This window comes from Moschus berezovskii, chromosome 2 (genome assembly GCF_049115385.1).
Source record: "Moschus berezovskii isolate FMDL1 chromosome 2, NW_MosBer_1.0, whole genome shotgun sequence".
Taxonomy (NCBI): Eukaryota; Metazoa; Chordata; class Mammalia; order Artiodactyla; family Moschidae; genus Moschus; species Moschus berezovskii.
The window spans coordinates 104729422-104755934 of NC_142461.1; the positions used below are offsets into that span (position 1 = coordinate 104729422).

The window sequence follows — 26513 nt, forward strand, 5'->3', positions numbered from 1 at the left end:
CTGAGGTTATTGATATTTCTCCCTGCAATCTTGATTCCAGCTTGTGCTTCTTCCAGCCCAGCGTTCCTCATGATGTACTCTGCAAAGAAGTTAAATAAGCAGGGTGACAATATACAACCTTCACGTAATCCTTTTCCTATTTGGAACCAGTCTGTTGTTCCATGTCCAGTTCTAACTGTTGCTTCCTGACCTGCATACAGGTTTCTCAAGAGGCAGGTCAGTTGGTCTGGTATGCCCATCTCTTTCAGAATTTTCCACAGTTTATTGTGGAAAGGGCTTTGGCACAGTCAATGAAGCAGAAATAGATGTTTTTCTGGAACTCTCTTGCTTTCTCCATGATCCAGCGAATGTTGGCAATTTGATCTCTGGTGCCTCTGCCTTTTCTAAAACCTGCTTGAACATCTGGGAATTCACGGTTCACATATTGCTGAAGCCTGGCTTGGAGAATTTTGAGCATGACTTTACTAGCGTGTGAGATGAGTGCAATTGTGCGGTAGTTTGAGCATTCTTTGACATTCCCTTTCTTTGGGATTGGAATGAAGACTGACCTTTTCCAGTCCTGTGGCCACTGCTGAGTTTTCCAAATTTGCTGGCATATTAAGTGCAGCACTTTCACAGCATCATCTTTTAGGATCTGAAATAGCTCAACTGGAATTCTATCACCTCCACTAGTTTTGTTCGTAGTGATGCTTTCTAAGGCCCACATTCAAGCCAGACATCTTGACTTCACATTCCAAGATGTCTGGCTCTAGGTCAGTGATCATGTTATCATGATTATCTTGGTCATGAAGATCTTTTTTGTACAGTTCTTCTGTGTATTCCTGCCACCTCTTCTTAATATCTTCTGCTTCTGTTAGGTCCATACCATATCTGTCCTTTATCGAGCCCATCTTTGCATGAAATGTTCCCTTGGAATCTCTAATTTTCTTGAAGAGATCTCTTGTTTTTCCTATTCTATTGTTTTCCTCTATTTCTTTGCATTGATCGTTGAGGAAGGCTTTCTTATCTCTCCTTGCTATTCTTTGGAACTCTGCATTCAGATGCTTATATCTTTCCTTTTCTCCTTTGCTTTTCGCTTCTCTTCTTTTCACAGCTCTTTGTAAGGCCTCTTCAGACAGCCATTTTGCTTTTTTGCATTTCTTTTCCATGGGGATGGTCTTGGTCCCTGTCTCCTGTACAATGTCACGAACCTCCGTCCAGAGTTCATCAGGCACTCTATCTATCAGATCTAGTCCCTTAAATCTATTTCTCACTTCCACTGTATAATCATAAGGGATTTGATTGAGGTCATATCTGAATGGTCTAGTGTTTTTCCCTACTTTCTTCAGTTTAAGTCTGAATTTCGCAATAAGGAGTTCATGATCTGAGCCAAAGTCAGCTCCTGGTCTTTTTTTTGCCAACTGTATACAGCTTCTCCATCTTTGGCTGCAAAGAATATAATCAATCTGATTTCGGGAAAAAGACTAAACAGTTGGATCAAGCTCAAATATATCATAAGTGGCTGATTACATATAAAATAAGCTAGGTTCCAGCTACAAAGAAGTACCCTGCATTTAAAGATCAAGCTACAGGCTAAAGCAACATCTGGGAAGAATTTTAGATTAAAGGTATTTAAAATTTTTATGATGAGGTTATTTGAATTTATCATGAGTTACAAGATGCTAATGGAGAAGAAAATGACAACTCACTCCAGTGTTCTTGCCTGGAGAATTCCACAGACAGAGGAGCCTGTTGGGCTACAGTCCATGGGGTTGACTGGATTAAACAACCCCACTAAGCAACTAGCACACATATGCACACAAGATGCTAAAGGAGAATATATTGTCCTCAAGATGCTGCTGGATTTCTGATAAACTTTTTTAAAAATAATGCTATTAAAAAAAAAGATTATTGCTCTTGAGAGCCAAAGGGATACAGAAAAGGAAACCAAAAAGATTAAGGGTGTTTTCAAATCATCTTTATACAATATTTCTTACAGCATGAGTTTATTTGGCTAAAGTTTAATAAAACCTAAATTGCTGAAGTGGCTTAACATTAAAGAAAATGCAAATGTAGTGTTTAGTAATTGGATTTTGTAAAAGACTACTGTCAATAAGCCTAAGATAACCAGTTTGACATTAAAAATATATCAGAATTAACCACCAAATTATTTGTAATCAATATGCATATTGTTTGTTTCTGTGCATGACATATACTTTGCAGAAGAAAACTGTCATGATTGAAAATCAATTTGCAAATTCTTGTAAGATCACAAACACTTGATAACAGCCAATGTAGCATATGAGATAAAAGTCATATTAGATCAGTTGATTTCCTTTGTGTATCTGATAGCTTTTGTGACTAGAGGGGAGGTGAAAGAACTCATATGCCAGATTCATAGATGTCTTGGAAATTGAACATAGCATTGTCAGTGGAGTATAGAGTTACTTGGGATAATGAAGAGGTGGAAGCTATAGAGAGGTAAACTGTTTAAAATGACTTACTAAGTGGTACAAGTGTGGTTAATTTTTATGATTACTTGGGAAGTAGAATGAACAGAATAACCACTAGAATTGAGTTCATCTTTCATATATTAGAAAAATTGCTTAAATATATGATGTACACATTCACACATACATATAAGCAGGATGTGCAATTTATTTGAATCAGCTTTTTCACTCTTTGATAATGGGTTATACTTTTGTACACTCTGAAGTCTTATTTCAGAGTCAGAGTGTTATGAGAATTTATTAAATGAAAACAAAATTGATCCTAAGAGAAAAGGTAAAATAAAAATTATTCCATTTTAGCAGAAATGATTTGAGTACCAATTTGCTGTTTTTACACTGTGATGTTACATAAAGAATAGAAGTAACCAGCTAGTATCTCAGTCCACTCAGGACAGATGAAGGGAAAACAATTACAATCCAGCAAGAAGTATTTAAATTAGCTTTTGTACAGGTAGGAAAAATAGATTTTCCAAGAAAATTAAAGAATGGGATCCTCTAGAGATAAAGATGCTTCTACCACCTGTGCAAGAGATTTCACCAATATTCTTGCCTAAGGTGAATAAACTAGATGATCTTGAAGGCTTTCCAAGCACATTTCTAAATCATTTATTTTGGTTTGTTAAATTATTTTTGGTTATGTCAATATTGAAAAAAACTATATGTATTTGCATACAAAGATGTATAGAATTTTTTTATTTTTCAAAATTTTCACTTAAATATGGTTTAGTAACAAGGACCCCAAAATTTTAAAAAGCACAGTTTTTATGCATTGTCCTGTGGCTAATTAGCATATTAATTACTCTGTGAAAATCTCAAAGAGCCAGGCACTTAAATATTTTTAAATAGTTTTCAAAATCGGAGCCTGAACAAATAATAAAAACACTGGAGGGCACGATTACACTAAATTTTTATTAAATTGCTCATGTTTTATCTTTTAACTTTATAAATATTAATATGTGAAAACTTTCTAGAGTGGATTAGAGTTTCCTAATCCCAAATTCTGACTTTTATGATTCGTTTTTATTCAAAGACTATTGCTATTAAAAAATGGAGGACTGAAGGAATGGGTTGGAGATTGAATGGCTTAATCTATAAGGAAAAATATGAATTAATGTAGCTTGAATGACATGAAAACTATGTGAACTACTAGTCTGAAGCTTAGTAAGCTCAATTTCCTGTTTACTGAGGAAAATTATATTTGTTTCTCACTGCATTTAAGGATCACTGGAAAATTAATGTCTAATAATTTATTGCTAATTGTTAAATGTTAAAGCTAGTCATGTTTCACACAGGCCAGTTGTCATGAGCTGTCTGTGTTCTGTTTTTTGAGGTTATGTTCTGAATTATAGCAACTCAAATCATTACCCACAGCTGACACTAATTTGCTCCCTTTTAGAAATCTCAGTGGAAAGGCCAAGGATAAAATAATCATGTATATGAAATTCTATCCTGTAACTGGAGGTCACCTGCACAGACCCTTTTTGAAATACTTAGAAAATGAAGTTAGGATGGAGAGAAGCTGCCATGATTTCTCTTATTTTCAAATGACCTGGGATGCTGCTGAGCAAACACCTTTAGTTTCTAGTGCTCTTAATTCATAATCATCACCAGCTCTGAATTAGTTAGGGAAGCATTTGAGAAATCAATATACAAAACTTCACAGTGATCCGAGTAGAGTGACATATGGAAGAGGCCAAAACAGTGAACTCTAAGTAACGACGGCCACTGATGGAGACGTGTCCATGCAACACACATGCACAAATGAGCAGTTGTCACCATATGGACACCCGCAGCAGCATGCACAGCGTATGCTACAGGACCAAGTTCCAAAAGGTTTCCATTGGGTGAGAATAATATGATTTTTATATTGTGTGGTTTTTGCATCTAGTACAATAGAGTAGAAAAACTGAAGTGAATTTTCTATTTTTAGTCAGATCCAGGTTTATTCAGAGGTATTGCCCAGTTAAACTTACATTAGCTTTAGGTCATGCTAGTGATTTCAGACTTATATAGGACACAATTAAAAATGATTGAAATGTTGTATAGAAAAATAGGAAATGACTATCATGCATATACAGTTTACTACTACAGTAAGCTTAAAACCATACCCCCTGCCATCCAGGAACGTGAAACTAGTTTTAAGGAAACAAAAGAGGAACAAGTGAAGTGATGCTGTCATGTAGCACTTTGTTTATTTTATTTAATCTGGTACTCAAAAAAGATTTTTTTGGCTGAAATATATTTAGCTTAATATTTGCTTCTTTCCAAATTATTCAAATATTTAGGAAGTCTTCATTGTCAACCTAGCCTTATACTCCTTGCAGGAAAAAGGAGTTCTTAATCATTTTGGTAACACAGTTGAGAAAGTAACAACATCTCCACCAAAATCAAGCCATGATGTCTCCACCAGGCACCTGGACTCACTAAGGGCAGCATGATGTTGCATTGAACAGGGCATACAGCAGGCAAGTTAACATGCCGAGTAAGGGGCAATTTAAGCATCAGATGATGAAACTTGAGTTCATACATTACCTTTAACATTGCGACCATTGTCTGTTTTGAGCACGTAAGGAAAAAAAAGAGAGAAATATGAAGACTAAAATTATGTTATATGCACTGAATAACCTCTGTAACAACAATCAGAGAAAATAGGATGCAATGATTGAAAATGTATCTTTGAAATTAACATTCTGTATTCTTCAACCAAGTAAGATGCATATGCTAAAAATAATATCTGCCATCATAAGCATCTGTGTTCAAATATATGAAACATCAATCTCACTTAATTTCAATGGATTCCAAGATCCAGATATTATAATTATGACTATTTGGAGAAAGCCATATCTATATGCCTAGAGTTGGGATAAAAACTTTCAACATTGTCAGAAGTCAATTTTAGTGTAGCTTCAGCCACCACTTACAAAGAGCTACACAGCATTTTGTATGTTAAGTAATGTTTTTCATTATAAACTAAACTAGTGTGTTAATAAAAAATGGTTCTAAGACAATGGTTTAATAAACCAACTTGAATTATTAATCACAATTTTATGAACAATCCATCTCACAAATGCTCTTCAATGCATATTTTGAAAATATGAAGCAGCACTCTAAGAGCCATTCTTAGGCAAAAATAATTATAAGAAATCAGTGAAAGCTTCGACTGTTTAAAGGTAATGTCAGATTTAAAAAGTTATGCTGTCCACAATACACTCAATGTAATACCTAGAATTTTTAGGAAATTTGTTTATATTATAATGGGCTTGTTTTCAAATTTCAAAATGAAGTGTTTTCAGATTTATTTTGAGATTAGCAATCTGACACTGTTACGTATTGCTACTAACAAAATATTCATTACTAGTTTTGAAACAAGCTTAATGTTAATGACATCATGTTAGAAACTTTCAAATATAACTAAGATTTGAAAAATATGTTGTCAACACATATGTTAATGCTATTCATATTTAAAATCTTGGGATATACCACAATTGTTTCAAATTCAACAACTGAAGCAATTTCAATAGTGCGTTATACTGAATTGCTGTCATGGACATTATCTCACACAGAGATGCACAAATAAAATAGTGACCTTATATGTCAGTGGTCTGCCCTCTTTGAGGGACTATAAGAAGCAAATAGGGCTAATGGAAGAGACTTTGATTACAAGGAATTAATTATCTCCATCAGAAGCTGGGATCAAGTTAGGAAGGTAATAACTGCTTGTGAGCAAGTAGTTAAACGGTATAACTCTATTCACCAACCTGGAAATTACAAGTAAAGAACTGGAAGTTCCAAAGACAACTGCCCCAAAGTGATATTATACAGTTAATGCTGCACTGACTTCCTGAGACAAAGCATGTGCACTTTGCGCTGGAGCTTGTTATTCCTCCATGACAGTATAAGTGCAGAAATCAGAGTAGGCATTTAGAGTCTTGTAGCAGTTTGACAGAATAAGTTTACATCTGTTTAATTTAATAATACAAGAATTGGAGCTTATATTTTTATGTCTGTTTTTCAAAATTTCATTTCCATATAGCACATTATTACTATATTTACAAATATATTGGTTGGTATGTGGTAGATAGGAAAACAAAAATAAAAACTTCTGGTCCTTCACCACAAATGGTTTCAGAACTATGGTTCTAAGGTATTTGGTAATGTAGATTGGGTGAGAAGATAATGTAGGATAATATGCACTGATATATTTGCAAATTATTTCAAGTTCTATAAAATAACCTATATAGGAGGGAATTTTCTTCTTGAGTGAAGAGACAACAATTGAAACCATTAAACAATTATACAGAGTCATCAAATTAAAATCAGTTTTAAAAGCTTTCCATCTTCCCTATCAGTGCCTCAGTTTCTAAAGCATATTAAATTAAACAGCTTTAGGAACTTTAGTTTCTTCTATACTAATTAGAGATTTTGTATTTAAAATTGCTCTAACGGTGAAGTACAAAATGCCTTCTGAATTGTCCATCCTTGTCCATAAATAGAACCTGTACCCCAAAATACTAACACATCCTTTTCCCATAATTGCATCAGTAACTGTGTGCTAAATGGAGACTACATAAAATTGAAAACAATAAAGTTAAATCATGAAATCTGATCTAACTTAGTACCGCTGTCAAAACACAGGTTGTCTGTACCATGCACTGAATATGCATCACTTAATATTGTTTCTGAATCTTATTGCACTGTAACTCAGGTTCTAGGCAATAAGGCCAGTCTCTGAAAAGTCAGTATGTTTGCTAAAGAAGACTACACTAAGTGGACTGACTAACTAAAATATACGCTGGCCATTTGAATTACTATATTGGATTTACTGTCGTTCAGCTATAGAATCCATTGCTTAAAGACTAAATTTCACAAGTTTCTTTTAGTCAGGAGATAGTGAGCATGATGTGACTAGATGACACAGAGTTTTAGACAATGATCCGGTTTGAAAATTGTTCTTGACTTTATTTTCCTTTTGCCTTTTGACTGTCTTTGGACTAGAGAATAAAATAGATGTGCTAATTGCTCTTTTACCATACCAAACCCATCTTACAGAAAACTGTTCTTTCTGTTTCTGTGATACTGATTTATCTCTCTTTGAATTTTTTCTTGTTAATTCATTTTCTTTCACCTCTTCTGTCTTCTCTACTTCACTGCACTCTTTAAATAGAGATCCTGCACATGATTCAATCCTATGATTTTTGTTTAAATTGCAGAGTACTAATGAATAGATAACTCATTATTGCCTGATGTGTATGGTTCTGTAACAAAATTCATGAGCACGATGCTCTTAAAGTCACATCAATGCTTACTGAGTTCTTGCCACGAAATAGGTGACTGTGCTTGAAACCAAAGCCATGGAGCCAACCATGCTAGAATTCCAGCACTAGAGAAGCTCTCAACAACATCATTATTTGTGTGTATATCTAATAGCATTGAAAGACATAAAATGTGGAATAAATGTAGAATAATAAATAATAATAAGGAACGCTAACATATATGTTAAACACTGTTTTACACACTTAGGTATGAAACCATGTAATTCTGGTTTGGAGAGGAGAAATGGGTCCTTCTGGCTATGAGTTGTAGTGTGAGGAGGGACAAAGTGTGTATGAGTATTCCCAGCAGAACAAAGCAATGAAGGAAGAAAATGCATGAGATATTTTTGGGAAAAGGTGATTATTTTTGTGCAGGTTTAGAATTGAGTATACAGAAGGGGAGGAAATCTTGCAGGGGCTAGAAATGAAGCTTGAAAAAACTATGGACAGCTGGATGAGTGTCTAGTACCCTACACTAAGGAGCCCCATGATCAGATTTATGTCATGGATGATGACAGGCGCTCACAGGAATAAATGCTACAGAGAGGACAGTGGGCCTCTCCGGAGCCCAAATCTGTAGAAGTGAGACTAATGCGTCCATGCAATGGGCACTGTGGAGCTCTATACCAAGGTCACACGTGTGGCGCCCTTGCACCAAAGTCAGAGGTTAAAAATCTCTGCAACTGTTGCCATGAGTCTCTGGATCGAAACCAGCCAGTTCTCTGATTCCAAATTAGGTAAAGTACCCAACCTATTATCCGCCTTATATCATCCTGGCCAATCACCTAATGCCACCATTCCAGTAGAAACTTTCTCTGTCTTGAGACTACAAAAATCAGCTGCCCAGCTGTGAAAGGGTTTGTCCTTCCCTTGAGCCAGCCCACTGTTCTATAGTGTCTTCCACTCTAATAAACTTTATTCTCCTCTCATTTTGCCTCATGTCTGGAAATTTTTTCCAACACATGCACAGGCCATGCATTATGTTTGAGATGATAGTGTTATCACCTAAACAGATCTTATGTTAAGCATTAGTTATTTAATACTCCATAAACAAGCAAATAATAGTTATCATTCTATCTCAGATAAAGAAGCCAGGAAAAAAAAAAAAAGGTCACTAGGATTCAAGGAGGAAATCAGTAACAATTCTGTAGAACTGATATTTTTAATAGATTCTACTCACATTTCTTTTTCACAAGTCTAAGGATTAATGTTGAAATTAAACACAATACAGAAATTACCTTTCCTTACCCCTTAATATAAGTTTCCATATTAAAAAAATTACTAACATACCTTCACTGGCGTGTCGGTCTCTAAATATGTTCTTGGGATGGACATTGAATCCTTCTATATCATGAACCGAGGAAGCCCTCCGTATACTACAAATGCTTTCCTTTGATCTGGAATGAGTCAGCTGGGAGCTTGACTGCAGCATGTCAGGGTAGAGTCGGTCCCATTGCCTTTTGGGGGAGGAATGGTCAAGGGGTCCAGAGATATTCACCAAGGGGGAACATTTGCTGGGCTGTATCAAGGCTTTTGTATCATCCGCTTCTGAGGGGCTGCAGCTTTCTTTTGTAGGAGACTTTAAGTGCTTCATGGCTACAGAATCATCGCTGTGTTTAGATGACTCAATCACTACCACATCAGGGTCTTCTTGTGGTAAGGACTGCTTTCTGTAAGTGAGAACTCTCAGACCAGGGAATTTGAACCCAAAAAGTTTCCCTACAAATGGAGATAGGAAAGAGCATTATTACACGACAAAGTATATATCCCTTCAAACAAACAAATAAACATTATTGACACATATTTAACTACCATGTAAAAAGTTATTAACAAATACTTAAGTCATTTACAGTTGGAATGTGGCTTATGGTAGAAAACGTCTCTAGGACCAATATGAATTATCATATAGGTTGTAAGAAAATAGTGAAATGATTTTACCATGTTTCTGATGGTTAGATATACTCCAGTGATACAAAAGTATTATTTGGATGATTTTTTTAAAATAAATTACAAAATATATTCACTATACATCCATTTTCTTAAAGGGAAACCTAAATTGGAGTACAGTTTAGAAAGAAAAAGAAGGGATGGGATACCATGTGTAAAAGGGCCAGATACAGGAAAGATTATAGTGCATGTGTGTGGGAGGGCAATGGAGGGGAGGATGCTATAGTATTGGAAGTGGAGGAAAGGGAACGAGGTTGGAGTAAGGAGTTGACCTGACATATTCTAAAAGATTTACATTGGATGATATTGTTAGTCTAGTGTTAATGTGAAAAGTGGGATCAACTGTGTATGAAACAGTCCTCATTCTGCTTGGAATTCCCGAAAAACATTTGGTTTCAGAGTGGGTTGTAAACATAAGAATTGCTTTGATTTGATTAGTTTTTGTTCCAATATCTAAGAATATGGCATGGAAAGTTATATGTACCTCATAATAGTTGATGCTTAGAAGGGCAAATAAATATAAACATTAAAATATTAAAAATTAAATATATTAGCTAATAAACATTTAAACTTACTGGTAGTAAAACATGCAAATTAAAACAAGATAGTATTTTCCATGCTTCAACTTGTAGTAAATGAAAACAAGAAACATAACATCTAGTGCTGGCAGAGAAAGCTGACAAGCATTCTGATGCTTTGCTAGTGGAATAGCAAACTGGTACAAATTCTTTGGAAAGTCATCGTACAATGTCTATGAAAGTGAAAAAAAATACAATTTTCATAGACACTTTTAATTTGGCTCAGAAATCCCTTTTAGAGGATATTATAAATGCATCAAAACAAGATACCATCATATTATCCATTAGAAGGAAAATAGTGGAATAAACTATGGCATTTTAAAACTTTGGAATCTTATGATGTTCTTTAAAAACAAGAATATGTATATGCTTTGATTAGATAGTTACTCAAATATAGCTTTACATAAAAAGGGAAGTTTCAGTTTAATGTGTTTATGGTGATATTATTTCATTAAGAATAATATAACCTTGTATTTGCCCATAGAAGTCATACGGCAGTAGAAAAAGATGTGGAAAAATATAATCCACAGTTTTAATGTTGATTGGGTCAATGGGTTTGGAAGTGTGGGAAATGTATTGCATTCTTCTTTATATATTTCTAATGTTTGTTTCATTGAGCATGCATTCTTTAATAAGTTAAAATAGTAAAAAGGTAAATTTTATACTCCTAGAAAAAAATAAAAGGATAAGAGAAAGCAACCAAACAAAACTATATAATTCAAAGATTTTCTAAGTATTGCCTACAAGACAACGCAGATTCTGTTTTCTGTTGTCGGTCCAGTAGCCTAAGTCCACACCATTCCATGGCTTTACAAGCATATGTTGGGTTTTGAGTCAGCCTATTGGATTATCTGGGCTATGGTATTTTCTACCTCCTTATATTCTTCTTTTTTTTTTCTTTCTATCTTTTGGCCATGCCACGTAACATGTGGATTCTTAGTTCCCCAGCTAGGAATTAAACTCACGCCCTCCTGCAGTGGAAGCTCAGAGTCTTAAACACTTGACACCACAGAAATCCCTCCTTAAGTTCTTTAAGTGTCATGGGCACCATTATCTTTAATATATTTACTATGAACTTTTCCTCAATGTATTGAGAATCATTTTAAAACATGGAAGAACACTCAAAACTGATGAACTTTTCTGCATTATATTTAAGTATACTCTTCCAGTGGATGGTCTTATCTATGTATACATTGTCAATTCCATCTTTAGCTCAAATACTCATAAATCTATAACTCAAGCCTAGACTTATTCTCTTACTTCCAAAGCTGCGTTTTTAATAGCCTCATCAGCATCTTCACTTAGAAGTCTTCAAGACACCTCAAAATCCTGTAACAAATCTGATCTCATGAACTATCCTCCAAGTCCAACGCTTATTTTTTCAGTGAGTGTCATCACAGTCCATCTAGTTGTATAAGCCTGAGATGAGTGCTACTCTAGTCGTTACTATTCTGTCTTAACCATCCTTCATATCCAATTAATCTGCTGTGTTCATTTTACCTCTTGAATATCTTTTTAATGTTTTTACTTCTTATCTCCACTGCTCTCACTCTGTGGAGATAATCACGGTTCACCCGATTTCTCGCAATAAGATACATATCATATTCCCTATTTGCATCATATTGTCTATCTTTTAAAAATTATTAAAAACAGCAACAACAACTTTTGACCACATAGACTGTTGCTTAACCTTTTATTGCTCCCAGTAAGTTCTTGCTTTGGGCATGAAGATAATACTAACTCTACTATCTGAAGCTTAATTTTTCCTCCTTCCTTTCTAGGATCCAGCTATGTGAACTTTATAATTCTTCCAGAGGTTGACGCTTCTTTTAGATTCAGGGCTTCCTTGTGCTTGATAATTTTCACTCTTCTTACTTAGTACATCCTTTAGGATTTTCTCTTTATGGAAATCTGTTGCACTTCTTTCTTCTTAAAATATTTTATACTGGAGTATGCATGTGTGTGTGTGCTAAGTCACTTCAGTTGTGTCTGGACTCTGTGTAACCCTGTGGACTGTAGCCTGCCAGGCTCCTCTGTCCCTGGGATTCTCCAGGCAAGAATACTGGAGTGGTTTCCATGCCCGCCTCTGGAGGATCTTCCCGACCCAGGAATCAAATACTTGTCTCTTATGTCTCCTGTACTGGCAGGCAGGTTTTTTGATTAATAATGTTGTGTTAGTCTCAGGTGTGGAGAAGGCAATGGCACCCCACTCCAGTACTCTTGCCTGGAAAATCCCCTGACTGAGGAGCCTGGTAGGCTGCAGTTCAAGGGGACGCGAAGAGTCGGAGTGACTTCACATTCACTTTTCACCTTCATGCACTGGAGAAGGAAATGGCAACCCACTCCAGTGTTCTTGCCTGGAGAATCCCAGGGACGGAGGAGCTTGCTGGGCTGCCGTCTATGGGGTCGCACAGAGTCAGAAGCAACTGAAGCGACTTAGCAGCAGCAGCAGCAGTTTCAGGTGTACAGCTGAATGATTCAGTTATACATAATCTATAATAACATCCTTCAGATTTTAACTCCAAAGTCATTTCCTATGGGAAGCTCTTCTTTCCTTCAGAACTATTAGTATCACCTTTGTAATTTTCACAGCAGCTCATAGTTGTACACTTACTGATTTTTGATTAACATTTCTCTCCCCTAGTGGACTGTAGGCAGGGCCTCTGTCTACTTTGCTCACCAAATCCCAGTTTTAACAGAATGCTTGAGCATGGTAAATGAATTTTCACTAGCAGATCCTAAACTGATAATGTGCTTCAGTTTTGACTGTGGAAAAACTGAGATGTTCAATTGCTCTCGGAGAAGGCAATGGCAAACCACTCCAGTACTCTTGCCTAGAAAATCCCATGGATGGAGGAGCCTGGTAGGCTGCAGTCCGTGGGGTCACTAAGGGTCGGACACGACTGAGCGACTTCACTTTCACTTTCAATTGCACTGACCAACTTATTTAGACCATCTTTGCCTCCTAGTAGACTTCCCAGGTGGTGCTAATGGTAAAGAACCTGCCTGCCAATGCAGGAGACATGAGAAGCAGGTTCAGTCCCTGAGTTGGGAAGATCCCCTGGAGGAGGGCATGGCAACCTACTCCAGTATTCTTGGCTGGAGAATCCCATGGACAGAAGAGCCTGCTATGGTCCATAGCATTGAAAAGAGTCAGAAACAACTCAAGCAACTTAGCATATACACACAGCCTCCTGGAACTTTATATACTCATATTTACCAAAATAACTAAGTAGAATCCAATAGATGAGAAAATGGTGAAGTTTATACCATGCCCTATATGCCTAATTGGAGAAGGAAATGGCAACCCACTCCAGTGTTCTTGCCTGGAGAATCCCAGGGAAGGGGCAGCCTGGTGGGCTTCCCAGGGCCTCTATGGGGTCACACAGAGTCGGACACGACTGAAGTGACTTAGCAGCAGCAGCAGCATATGCCTAATATAATACATGCTCTTAATTGTCACCTTTTTTCCAGAGGTTATTAATTCCTATCATTCTGATTCTAGCACATACACAGAAGTGTTTTCAAATTCCTCATCATCTAGTGAATTTTATGTAAAATACCGATAACAGAAAATTTTAGAATTAAGCAGGCTAAATTCTTACTGTTAGGTTTTGTGTGCTAGTAGTTAACAGTGGTAAATATAATTGAAATAGAAGTTATCTTTCTGATAAAAGACAGGACACAGTGCACAAATTCCAGGTCCATTCAACATTAAGCTCTGGATTTATTAGTAGGTGACAGTAACCACTGTGTGCATATATGATTAAATAACAGTACATCACAGTATCTATTTTGCAAGCATTCTTATATAATTCTACTAACAACTTTTATATGCTCAAGTAAATTGCCAAGTTAAAAATCAGTGAACTGCATCAAAGTCATTTGATTAGTTTTTAATGCACTTGGAATTGACTTATAAAGCAGTTTACAAATCAATTCTGCAAGCTTATTACAATGCACTGAGGTCAGTGCCTACTTTTATTCATTTTTCATCCATTACATTATCCTCCACATTTAAAAACAATTCCCTGCCTTTCTTAAATTAATGACTGCACAAGGCATTTAGATTGCTCCTACATTTAGTCATATCCAAGGTGGTACAGATGGTCTTTTCTGCATCACTAGGTTAATATGACCATGTTATATTGCATTACAGATTTAGTTGTCTAACCTCAGTTCATCCGGAAAGAATAAACATTGAGAATTTTGGTCAATGCTAGCACTTTCAGGCATCAAATATAAAACATAGATAAGTATAATCTTATGATTCTTAACACTGAAAGACAGCCTTGTAAGTTGCCTCCATATTTTAATATATTTGCTTTCTAACTTGAATAACTAAAAGAGATACTATTTAGCTTACTATCTACTAAAACATACAATAAGTCTGAAATAATAACAATAGAATTGGGGGGGTGGTTATACATCCTTTAACACATTCCCTAAACAATTATATGTATTGATAAACTACTGACATAAACATAATTTTGTTTAAAGGCATCATTTTTCACTTGAGAGAGATATTTCTACTATGCATGAACTTATAATTAACTATCATGACAATGTCTTTCTCAGGACATGTACCGTCTATGAAACGACTGAATATAAATTTGTAAGCTGCATCTTCATACACCCTGCGTTATACTTAAATAAGAGCTGTTTACATCTCAACCAAGAAAATACAGATATTCCCAGTGTCAGTCTATAATTATGACTTCAATCTATGTATGAAAAAATGTTAAACACTTGGCTCAGGGTCAAATAGGAAATCAGGGTGTTAAAATAAAAATAAAACAGCAGCTTCCTTGATTTAATTTCAGTTTTAGCCAAGATTTCATATTTTCTTGTTCCATAAATATTCACACAACCATCTATTGAGAATCATAAATCTCTCCTCTAAATAAATGTAGATAAATGCATCACACATTCTTTATAATCTCAAAGGTTGAATAACAAAATCTCCTCCATCTGAAATTCCTCCATTAACCTCTCCTAGAATCCTCTAGGACTAGCTGACTCTTAATATTCCTTCCAGTTTTGAGTTTCTTTACATATACTTTTAGCTAATCACAGTTCTCATAGAACTACAATGATCACAACTACATTTCTATCCCTATCTCCTGCAGTAATGGGACTTTAGAAAATGGTTTTGTCAAAATTTTCAAATTGAGAAATTTTCACCAATCTGAATTATTTCTCTGTCTCTCTCTCCTCACCTCCCTCACCCCAACCAGAGCTGATTCTAATCTAAAATTTGGAGGAAAACTATTGTGCTAATTTTGACATGAAACAAGACACTAACTTAAGACTATACCTAGGAATATTAGAAACAGTAAATTTCTTGCAGAAAACCCAAATATTCCTAAAAAGTTCTCAATATATTGCTAAATCACTGAATTTCCTCACAATTACAAATTCCCCATTTCCTTGGTTTAATTTCTCATAATTTCCACAAACTCTTAGAACTTTTGACTATTTAATCATTTTAGTACTAACCTCCAGTTAAATATCAATTAAAAGATATTACCCTTGCTTGGTTATGCTTAGCTGGATTGCAAGCTGAAAAGTGGGAAATATTTTACATTCAAGGAGTCATGCAAACCAGAGACTACAGTGGGGTAAGGAGAGGACATGTGTGTGTGTATATGGGATTGGGGGCAGGGTGTTGTGAAGGTCACAACTGGAGATATGCTCCCTCACAAAGGATTTGGAGTGCTGGGAAGTATCTTTTTTTTTTTATATATATAAAATTTGTTATTAGAAAACTGAAATTTACAATGTGTTTATATCACTCACTGAGTACATGGCATTTAAAAACAACATCATTACAGAAAAATAACAAAAATACAGTCTTAAAACCTACGGGATATGGAAAACATTATCCACTGAGGCCTCAACTGTAGTAGACTTTACATAAAAAGGAAAAGCAATGAGTATACAAGTATACAGTCAGTTTAAGAAGTTAGCAAAATAAATAGAATAATCATAAAGAAAAGAAAGCAACTAATACATACTAGGTATTAATGCAATAAAAATAAAGATAAAATTGAGAGGCTCAACAGAGTCAAAGCTGCCTTAAAAAGCCACCTGGCGTGCTGTGATTCATGGGGTCACGGAGAGTCGGACACGACTGAGCAACTGAACTGAACTGACTGACTGAAAAATGGAAACATCAGGTAACAATAATCAACAAGAAAAATCTTGCAAATAAACAATACTCAAAATGGGAACTACTCAAAGAAGCATTAAGAATGGGAAGTATCTTGATTGGATCTCTGAAAACAGACTGTGCAAAAGAGTTTTGGGGATGCATTCTCAGGAGATATGGCTATAAGAAAAAGAAGAAGACACCATTGGTCAGAGGAAGTTATTTAAACTGATACAAAAATGCAGTTAAAACTTCAGCCTGTCTTCCTGGGAGCTGTGGAGCTGGACTTGTCCTTCAGAGTTTTGCCAAAATGAAGTCATGTATCTCCCTGTTGGAGCTAGTCACTGGTTACAGGTATCCCATGGGAAGGGCCATGACCTTGGGTAAGGCAGGTGCCTGCCTTTGACTACAACTCCCAGTGAGGGATGGAGCTGTGTACCTGCAGGGGCTAATATTTTCTGCATCTGTCCCTGCCTGAGGAAGGCGTCAGGCACAGTGCCTGTGATACAGATGGGGAAGGACAGCCAGTCTAGGGTCTGAAAAAAATGATGATCTGAGTAAGTCTACTATCACACAAAAGAATTCATGAATTAATATCAATGTACCTTTCTATAAGCAGGATATTCACACATCTGGCATTTAAATTGGAAGCCTTAAAATCACTATGAGACTTTTCTCCAACCAACTAGTTCTGGATGTGCAAAGAAATATAATTTTAATCTCTGAGTCAGAGAGAGCAACAGATCAAATTTGACGGGAGAAAGAGGGAAGATAATTGACATATCTGACTTTCCTTTTCAGGAAGAAATTTCCACAGAGGCACCCTGAGAGGAGATGTCTATCTTACTAATGTGTTAGGATTCTATGATGATGCCCATGGGTTGCTAGAGCAACCCATAGTACTGTCAAAGAAGGCAGTAGCTAGCAGTTTGACTGGGAAAAGAAATAAACAAACAAACATTATTCAGAGTGAACTCGGTACTGACCTGGCTAACCTGATTAGTGGCTGACAAATGGGGCAGTGAAGCCAGTGTAGTCCTGGTGTTTGTGAAAACAAAAGGTCACTGGGGTCCATCAACCTGGTAAACCTGAAGCTAAATTTGGGACCCTTTACAACAATCAGAAAACAAAGATCATGGCATCTGGTCCCATCACTTCATGGGAAATAGATGGGGAAACAGTGGAAACAGTGTCAGACTTCATCTTTTTGTGCTCCAAAATCACTGCAGATGCTGATTGCAGCCATGAAATTAAAAGATGCTTACTCCTTGGAAGGAAAGTTATGACCAACCTAGATAGTATATTAAAAAGCAGAGACATTACTTTGCCAACAAAAGTCCGTCTAGTCAAGGCTATGGTTTTTCCCGTGGTCATGTACTGATGTGAGAGTTGGACTGTGAAGAAAGCTGAGTGCCGAAGAATTGATGCTTTTGAACTGTGGTGCTGGAGAAGACTCTTGAGAGTCCTTTGGACTGCAAGGAGATCCAACCAGTCCATTCTAAAGGAGATCGATCCTGGGTGTTCATTGGAAGGACTGATGTTAAAGCTGAAACTCCAATACTTTGGCCACCTCATGCGAAGAGTTGACTTACTGAAAAAGACTCTGATGCTGGGAAGGATTGGGGGCGGGAGGAGAAGGGGACGACAGAGAGAGAGATGGCTGGATGGCATCACTGACTCGATGGACATGAGTCTGAGTGAACTCCGGGAGTTGGTGATGGACAGGGAGGCCTGGCGTGCTGTGATTCATGGGGTTGCAAAGAGTTGGTCATGACTGAGCGACTGAACTGAACTGAACTGAATGAACAGGAGCAGATGTGATCTGTAATGCCTTTAAAGACTTAGACTTCTGGGACATTTCCTGGGGTGAGAGATACTGGAGAAAAAGAAACATTTCACAATAAGGCAATAAGTATAGGACAAGATACGAATCTTGAAGGAATGTGTGGAGGTCATGTGTGTGGAGATCAGGGGAAGTTATTGCTATAGTAGGAGAATAACCTAGAATATAACTCTAGAATATAGAGTGAGAATAACCACAGGAGCCATAGCAGCAGCAGAGAAGCAGCAGAGAACTTCTGGAACAAGTTCACAAATGCTGATGATGTCTGAGAAGCACTGCTTTCGACCTAGCTGGCTCATCTCGAGGCAAAGAAGCAGAAAACACAGATTTAGAATAAGGGAGATAAGGCAGAAAATGCGACAGGCTGATGGACCGCTCTTAGCCACTCAAAGTCAAAAATCCCTCCACAAGGAGGCATTGGAAATGAAATCAAACACATTAGAATTATAAATACCTAACTGGGTTTCCAGTATTAACTGCTTAATAAATCGATGTATCATTTACAATACTGCTATTTCGTTTCTCTTTCATAGAATTCTTTCTTTTCAAAATGCCAAGTTAAAGAGTCCACTCATGTTGTGTGAAAGTAATAACATTTGTACCTAGACTGACCCAAGATGACCATGTATTAACAGTTGTTGCAATAGACAAGAACTCTTTGATGGAGTGTTCTGAACACAAATGATACAGACACCTGTTACCCTCATGCTGTGTAAATAGGGACTGTCCCTAATTTGGGTGTTGCTAAGTAACAAATTCTTCCAAACGGTATGCACACAGGGACTCTGATGTGAACATGCTCATTTAGGCTGTCATTAACATTCCTTGCTAACAAAAGGATAATGCATAAATTTTTCAATGATTAGTAATTTTCTTGATCTTAGAAGCATGTAGTTTGCCCAAATCCTAGGGGGGTGGGCATGATATAAAGTTTTTTGCAACTTATGACTGAACTTTTCCAAGATTTCTTTTAGCAACAATGTCATGGTTCCTTTTTCTATGTCAAATTTAATCTTTAAAAAGAGGAAACTTCCAAACACATGATAATAGTAAACATTAGTTATGTTGTAAAACCTTTAATTAAATTCATCTGAATAATGGATTGTTTCTATAGTAATGCTTGCTGAGTGGGAAACTCTGTATTACTTCCACAGCTCTTCATCTTTGAATTAAAGAATGACTTTCAGCTCCAATGGAGAATAGTAAAAACACTGTGAATGCCATTTATAAACCAGCTATACAGAAAATGTCTTTGTTCCTTAGCTTGAGGTCTGAACACTGAAATACAAATATGAGGGAGTAACGTAGCTATTCAGGAAGATATATGTTTTATGTGTCAATTATTCAGAATATTGAGTCCAAAGCATATGAATACATTTTACTGGCTTAAATTAGCTAGATAATTGCCTGAATTACCAACTGTACTTTGCTCCAGTTAAACCTTTCAGAGTAATTCAAATTTTTATTTTAGTAAGCATAAAAGTAAAAATTCTCTTTTGATTTGGAGAACATATTTTTAATCATTTCAAAGATAATGGAGTCCCTTTTATAATACCTTAATGAAATTAAATGAAAAAGTTCACTTTTGAAAATAACTGTGAGAATAAGATACTGTAAATTTTAAACTTATTTTTATGTTTAGCTTCATTTAAAATGTATCTTTATAGTTTTTATCTAACCATTAATAACCTAAAACAGTAGTTCTCAAACTTCAATTTGTCAGAATGACCTGAAGAGTTTTTCAAAATACAGATTGCTGTATTTCTGTGTTAATGAATCAGGTGTTCTAGTGTAAGGTCCAACAAATTACACTTCAAACATGTTATAAGATGATGTTGATGGTCTCAGGATTGGAGAATCACTGACTAATGCTCATTCAGTAGGAAAAATGACTTAATTACTCAATACAAAAAATGACTTATTCATAAATTTCTATATTCTACAAATATGTGTTATTATTGTTGTCAGTTGCTAAGTTGTGTCTGACTCTTTTGCGACCCATGGACGGTAGCCCCCCAGGATCCTCTGTCAATGGGATTTCCCAGGCAAGAATAGTGGAATGCACTGCCATTTCCTTCTCCAGGGGATCTTCCCGACTCAGGGATCGAACCTATGTCTCTTGCATTGGCTGGTGAATTCTTTACAACTGAGCCACCAGGTACTCACTATTCGCAAAATGGGGGATATGGAAGAAAATACAACATTCTTCCTATGAAATAGAGCTTAAGTGCTCCTGGATACTTAAAACAAGACGAGCTTCTTCAGTTTTCCACAGCCCTCACCTCTCTTGCTCTTTCTTTGCCACCAGGATTGATATATATTTGTTGAAGGTGGGCTGATGAAAGCACTTCCTTCAACCCTCCCCAAGCCCTCAGGGATGTGGAAGGTGAGGTGATCTGTCTGATCTGACAGAGGAGGTGGATTTGACAAGAGAGTCATGAAAACCTTGGTGAAGTTTTGAAATACTTATTAATGGAAAGAGATGAAAATTATCCAAAAAAAATTAGGATTTTTTGTGCAATTTTTGCATGTAGTGTAATCACTTATAAATCAGTAAATAATAAAATCCATTATTTTTCTGTGACTAAAAAGACAAACATGGGCCTGTTTTCTTGTTGAGATATGTTTCAAGTTTAGTAAAATGAGAAAACTTCATGGATTTTTGACTGTGATGGAAGCAGTAGATTAAGTAGACAAACAAAAAACTATTTTAAATTGATAAGAGGAATGAATGTTATTAGTTAAAATTTATTTGGGGATATGAACTTAAGGTCAGCATTTATAGTGGCTCAAACTGACTTTTTGGTTTTAAGACATAAAAAGATGGAATGTATTTATTTTCTGTTGGGTTCTATATTGTTTTTGCTTAATTTAGGTTTCCCAAACACCTTAAAAAGTTTTTTAACAAGTGAGAATGTGTATGTGTGTCTGTGTGAACCAGACTGGTGATTCTAGATTTCTGCTATTAAATAGAAGAAATTACCAGATTTAAATATACTTGTAAAATAAAACTTTAAAATATTTTATTTAAAATAATAAAAACAAAAACCTCTTAAACTTGATGACAATCAACTTTGAAATAAACAGTGTAAGCATGAACACATAATTTGGCTATCTTCCATGTTGTCCAAATATTTCATAGCAACAGATATTAGAGTAGAAAAAAAAAAGAGAACACGTTTTCCCATTGCTGCATTGCCGTTAGTTGCTTTGATGTGATCCCCTTTCATTTGGTAGGAAAAGTAGATTTTTATCCTCCACTCAGTATCATTTCCACTATTCAGATTACAGAGTTTAAACCATCAGTGAGAAAGGTTTAATTATATATTATAATTGGTATTCATATTCATTATGGAGTAATTAATCAGCACAATCGTGCAGTATTTATTAATTTGATAGTTAGACCTGCTAGAATGATACTCTCTCCTATACTTCTTCTTTCCAGGAAAAATAAGTATCTATTTATGGCTGGTTCTATATCGTCAACAGAGATTAAGTTTGCGAAAAATTAGTTCTTCCCAGAGAAGGCTGCTTACTTTTGTTGTGTTGTGTTCCTGACTCAGAAACTAGATATTTGTACTGAGAACTGATACACCTTTTTATTCAATACAAGTCTCTAAGTTTCCACAGTTTACTCCACCCAATTTATCACAGTGTCTTTTCGTGATGTATCTTTTCTATTGTGCATTTACTAATAGCTTCTTTTCTATTACTTAACATTCTCAATTTAATACTTCATTTCTTTTTCATCTGTATTTCTTGTCACTTCACATTTTTTCCTTTATTTTGTCTACATTTCAGGAGAGGCAGTTAAATTTATAGATACCCACATCTTCTCAAACAAACAGTAGCCTTTTCCTATTATTTTCATTTAAATACCAATACTAAGGGCATGTATACACCCCCAGACACCCACTTAACATGCACTTTTATATTCCTTATTTAGATAAGAAATTAAGCTTTTTGAAAGTTGAAATTTTTATGCAAAAAGGGGTGTATCAAAATTTGGTTTTCTTTTATTTTTCATTGGTTTATTTGTTTTAGTGGCCACCAACTGAGCAACAATATTTGATATAGCCAATATATTATTTTACAAAGGTAGCAAAATTATACTTTAAGGGAAAAAAGGGGAATTTTCCAAAAAACAGAAATGATACAAAGTAGAACTTGGATAGTATCAGTTCAGTTCAGTTCAGTCGCTCAGTCATGTCCAACTCTCTGCGACCCCATGAATCACAGCATGCCAGGCCTCCCTGTCCATCACCAACTCCCGGAGTTCACTCAAACTCATGTCCACAGAGTCGGTGATGCCATCCAGCCATCTCATCCTCTGTCGTCCCCTTCTCCTCCCACCCCCAGCCTTTCCCAGCATCAGAGTCTTTTCCAGTGAGTCAACTCATCGCATGAGGTGGCCAAAGTATTGCAGTTTCAGCTTTAGCATCAGTCCTTCCAATGACACCCAGGATTGATCTCCTTCAGAATGGACTGGTTGGATCTCCTTGCAGTACAAGGGACTCTCAAGAGTCTTCTCCAGCACCACAGTTCAAAAGCATCAATTCTTTGGCGATCAGCTTTCTTCACAGTCCAACTCTCACATCCATCCATGACCACAGGAAAAACCATAGCCTTGACTAGACAGACCTTTGTTGGCAAAGTAATGTCTCTGCTTTTTAATATACTATCTAGGTTGGTCATAACTTTCCTTCCAAGGAGTGAGCGTCTTTTAATTCCATGGCTGCAATCAGCATCCTCAGTGATTTTGGAGCCCCAAAAAATAAAGTCTGACACTGTTTCAGAAGCTACCAAATATAATTTGTCTGTCTTTAACTTTTCTGCTTGATTTCATAATCAACTCTTCAAAAACTGACACCAAGTAAAAAGAAATTTAGAGCATATAATGACAGAAGGTATAATCAAAACCAATATAATGGTTGTAAATAATAGGCCTTTGTAATGCTCTGGAAACAGTTTTATCTGCATATTTGTACTCTCTCTAACGATTCCCTGTTTGAGTGACAGCTGCAGTGTAGGGAAACCACTCATGTTCACATAATAAGGAACAATCTCTACTGAATTTGCTGTGACTTGCACAAGAGATGCTATTTTAATCATAGTATAAAGTTGCATATATTATGTATGACACTCTGGGAGGCTACGGTAGAGATTATCTTCCATTCAAGAAATCAAAGCTTCAATTATCCGTTTGTATTTCAGTTTGAAATGAATACTTTTTTTTTTTTGCCATACAACTAATACACTACTCCCTTTTTTCACTCATCCAATTTGATGGACCATGAAAGACAACTATTCTGGGGGAGAAATGAAGACTTTCTGAAGACAAAAAAGAAACAAAACTAGGCTTCCCCCATAACAAATTATCTTATTGACATTGATGATCAAAATACAACCTGGGATTGCCTAAAGTATATTCTTGAGAACCATTCAATAATGATGAAGTTTGTTAGCAGAAAATATAAAGAAAGCAAAAATAGTAATCAACTTAAAGGAACAAGTCTTGGTATTATACTAATTTTTTATAGTACTTCAGTTTTGTTATAAACATGTCACCTGTGAGACTGACAAATTGGTGGTTTTGATAGTTTTTCCCAAGTGTGATATTGTTCAGAGTAAAATATTCAGAATATTGGAAGTGCATTACACTAATATATTTTGAGCCAGTATTGCCTTAACAGGATACTGTAATGTCATTTAGATGCAGCTAAGAAAGCAGCTGATACTATGAAAATTTCTTAGCTGGTGTACATTTGATTTAGTATTAGTTCATTTTGCAACACAGGCTTTGGGACTGGGTTTTTTATTTTACATATATTTAGCTATCGATTTATATATAGTATAACAATTTATTTTTTCAATATTAAAGTTTTGGGATAAGTCTTCCAGTTTCCCACAGACAATGACAGTAACTTAAATTTTTATTTGCTCATAGATCCTCCTAAAAACTACAAAGATCAATAAAGGAGGCAAATAAAAATACCTATAAACTATGCCTAAAGAGTAATTAGAGTAAGACATTACAAACTTTAATTTACATGTAGCCAGGGAAATAACTGCCCAAGACCAAAAGAATTGCTTACGAACACAATGCAATATTAAGCAGAAAATAAGTGGAAAAAATGGTAGCACAAAAGTCTCAGAGTAATGGAACACATATCAAATAGAGTCTACTCTCAGAGGAAGACAGTTTCACACTGAGTAAGAAATACGGAGAGAAATTCTGTGATCTTAATGGCAAAAGCATTGGTTAAAAGGGGGATAACAAAAGTGGCTAGGAAAGTGCACAAGACCCAGATGTAAGCTTTGGAAAGGCACTACTTCTTGGAGAAGGGGAAGTATCTTCAAAGGTGGAAATGTCCCTTGGAAGCTAGGAAATAAGGAAGCAGATAAATATAAGCTCTCTTTATTCACATAAGAAGGAATAGAATAATCAGAAGACAAAAACAAGCAAACAACAAAATCAATTAGTGTCATATATTTTAAAGAAAGAGAAACTTCCTCCCCCAAACCCACACATTTACAAACTCCTTGCTATACACAAATTTTGAACTGAAAAATTTAAGAAGCCACTCAAACAAGACCTATTCTCTTTCCCCCCACCAGATATTTCTCATTAGTGATTGTCCAGGAAAGTCCTTAATGAATGGATTATCTGTACAAAGATATCTCTAATATTTGTACAACGAAAACTCTAATATCTGTACAAAGATATCATTAGAGAAAAACAGGAAACAGGAATAAAAACATGCAGAAGAAAGTGTGTTAAGTATCTGGCTATAAGACAGAATAGGTATATAGCACCTCGAAATAAATTTAAAATTTTAAACCAGTAATTAGAGATATGTAATAAGATTATAAATTAGGAATTCAAGAACATAGAATAAAATCTGGACAAATAAGAAGAAAATGCAAAGCAAGACTGAAAGAATACAGGCAATACATTCAAGATAGAAAAAAAGACACAATTATCTAAAAAATTAAGATCACATTACAAGCAAACCATAAGAATATAGGTCAGAAATGAGAAAAGTTAAAAAAATAAAATAGAACAAAGACAGAAAAAAAGACCAGAAAAGAAGTGGTGGATATGAAAGATAGGCAAAGAAGGTGCAACGTTACTTGAGTTTATTATTTGAGTCCCTGAAGAAGACAAATAAACCAAAAGAAAATAGCTATTAAAATTATAATGCAATAAAATTTCCTGAACTATAACATGAATTGAATGTACATATTGAAAGGGCCCACCATACATCTGGAAAAATTGACATAGAATGTCAAACCCAGACATATACAAGCAATAGTTTTAGACTTTAAAAGTCTGTTTTCATTTGAAAGAAGCTATTAAAAATCTACCATTATTAGTTTATTTTTGAAGTTTTCTGGGAATCAGAAAAATAATAAAATCACTTACAAAAGGTAGACAAGGGTTGGCATCAGATTTTTTGTTAGGAAAATTTGATGCAAGAAAAGTAAACACTATCTACTAGGTTCACAGGGCAACAAAGTGTGGACCAAGTAGCTTATATCTACCCAGGCTGTCCTCAAAGCGTGAAGGCTACAGAAAAACCATGCTGATTTACTTATGAACATCTCCTGAAGATGAACTTTATCCAAGAAGTTTGTTTGGCGGAACTTCGACAAAAAGACAAGTGGTGAGCACTGAATACATTTCACTAGAAATTTAAGGCAAAACAAAAGTGAGAAGTATGTAAATTCATCCTCTGAGAAGCCAGAAGGAATGGTAGGAGAAGGAAATATAATATAAGCTCATCAAATGCGCTGTTGGTAAAAATGGGGAATGAAATGTTACAATTTAAACTGAAAGACTGAATGGTAGAAGACTAAGCATACAGAGGAGTACAAAGGTACTGATAATAGTTGAGCAGGATAATTTGAATAATCTCTGGAGGAACAGTGACAGTGAAAGTCCCTCAGTCGTGTCCAACTCTTTGGGACCCCATGGACTGTGCAGTCCATGGAATTTTCCAGGCCAGAATACTGGAATCGATAGCCTTTCCCTTCTCCAGGGGATCTTCCCAACCCAGGGATTGAACCCAGATCTCCTGTACTGCAGGTGGATTCTTTACCAACTGAGCTATCAGGAAAGCCCCTCTGGAGGAAAAGAAATGCCAAAAAGCTACTCCACAAACAAGTAAGAGGTTTAGATGATTTTACAGG

The 26513-nt window shown here is 35.8% G+C and overlaps 1 protein-coding gene across 4 annotated transcripts in view; it reads right to left on the reverse strand.

The window, feature by feature from the left end:
• KCNH7 (potassium voltage-gated channel subfamily H member 7) overlaps nt 1-26513 on the reverse strand; it is a 551616-nt gene that overhangs the window by 136163 nt on the left and 388940 nt on the right. For 2 of the 4 annotated variants that reach the window (XM_088829779.1, XM_088829780.1), the window contains exons 4-5: nt 9092-9520; nt 5022-5042 (exon numbers count right to left, since the gene is read on the reverse strand). In XM_088829779.1, the coding sequence (XP_088685905.1) occupies nt 5022-5042; nt 9092-9520 (450 nt within the window). Of the gene's footprint in view, nt 1-4597; nt 4622-5021; nt 5043-9091; nt 9521-26513 lie in introns of all 4 variants that reach the window. The other 2 variants (XM_088829777.1, XM_088829781.1) reach the window with 2 other exon arrangements.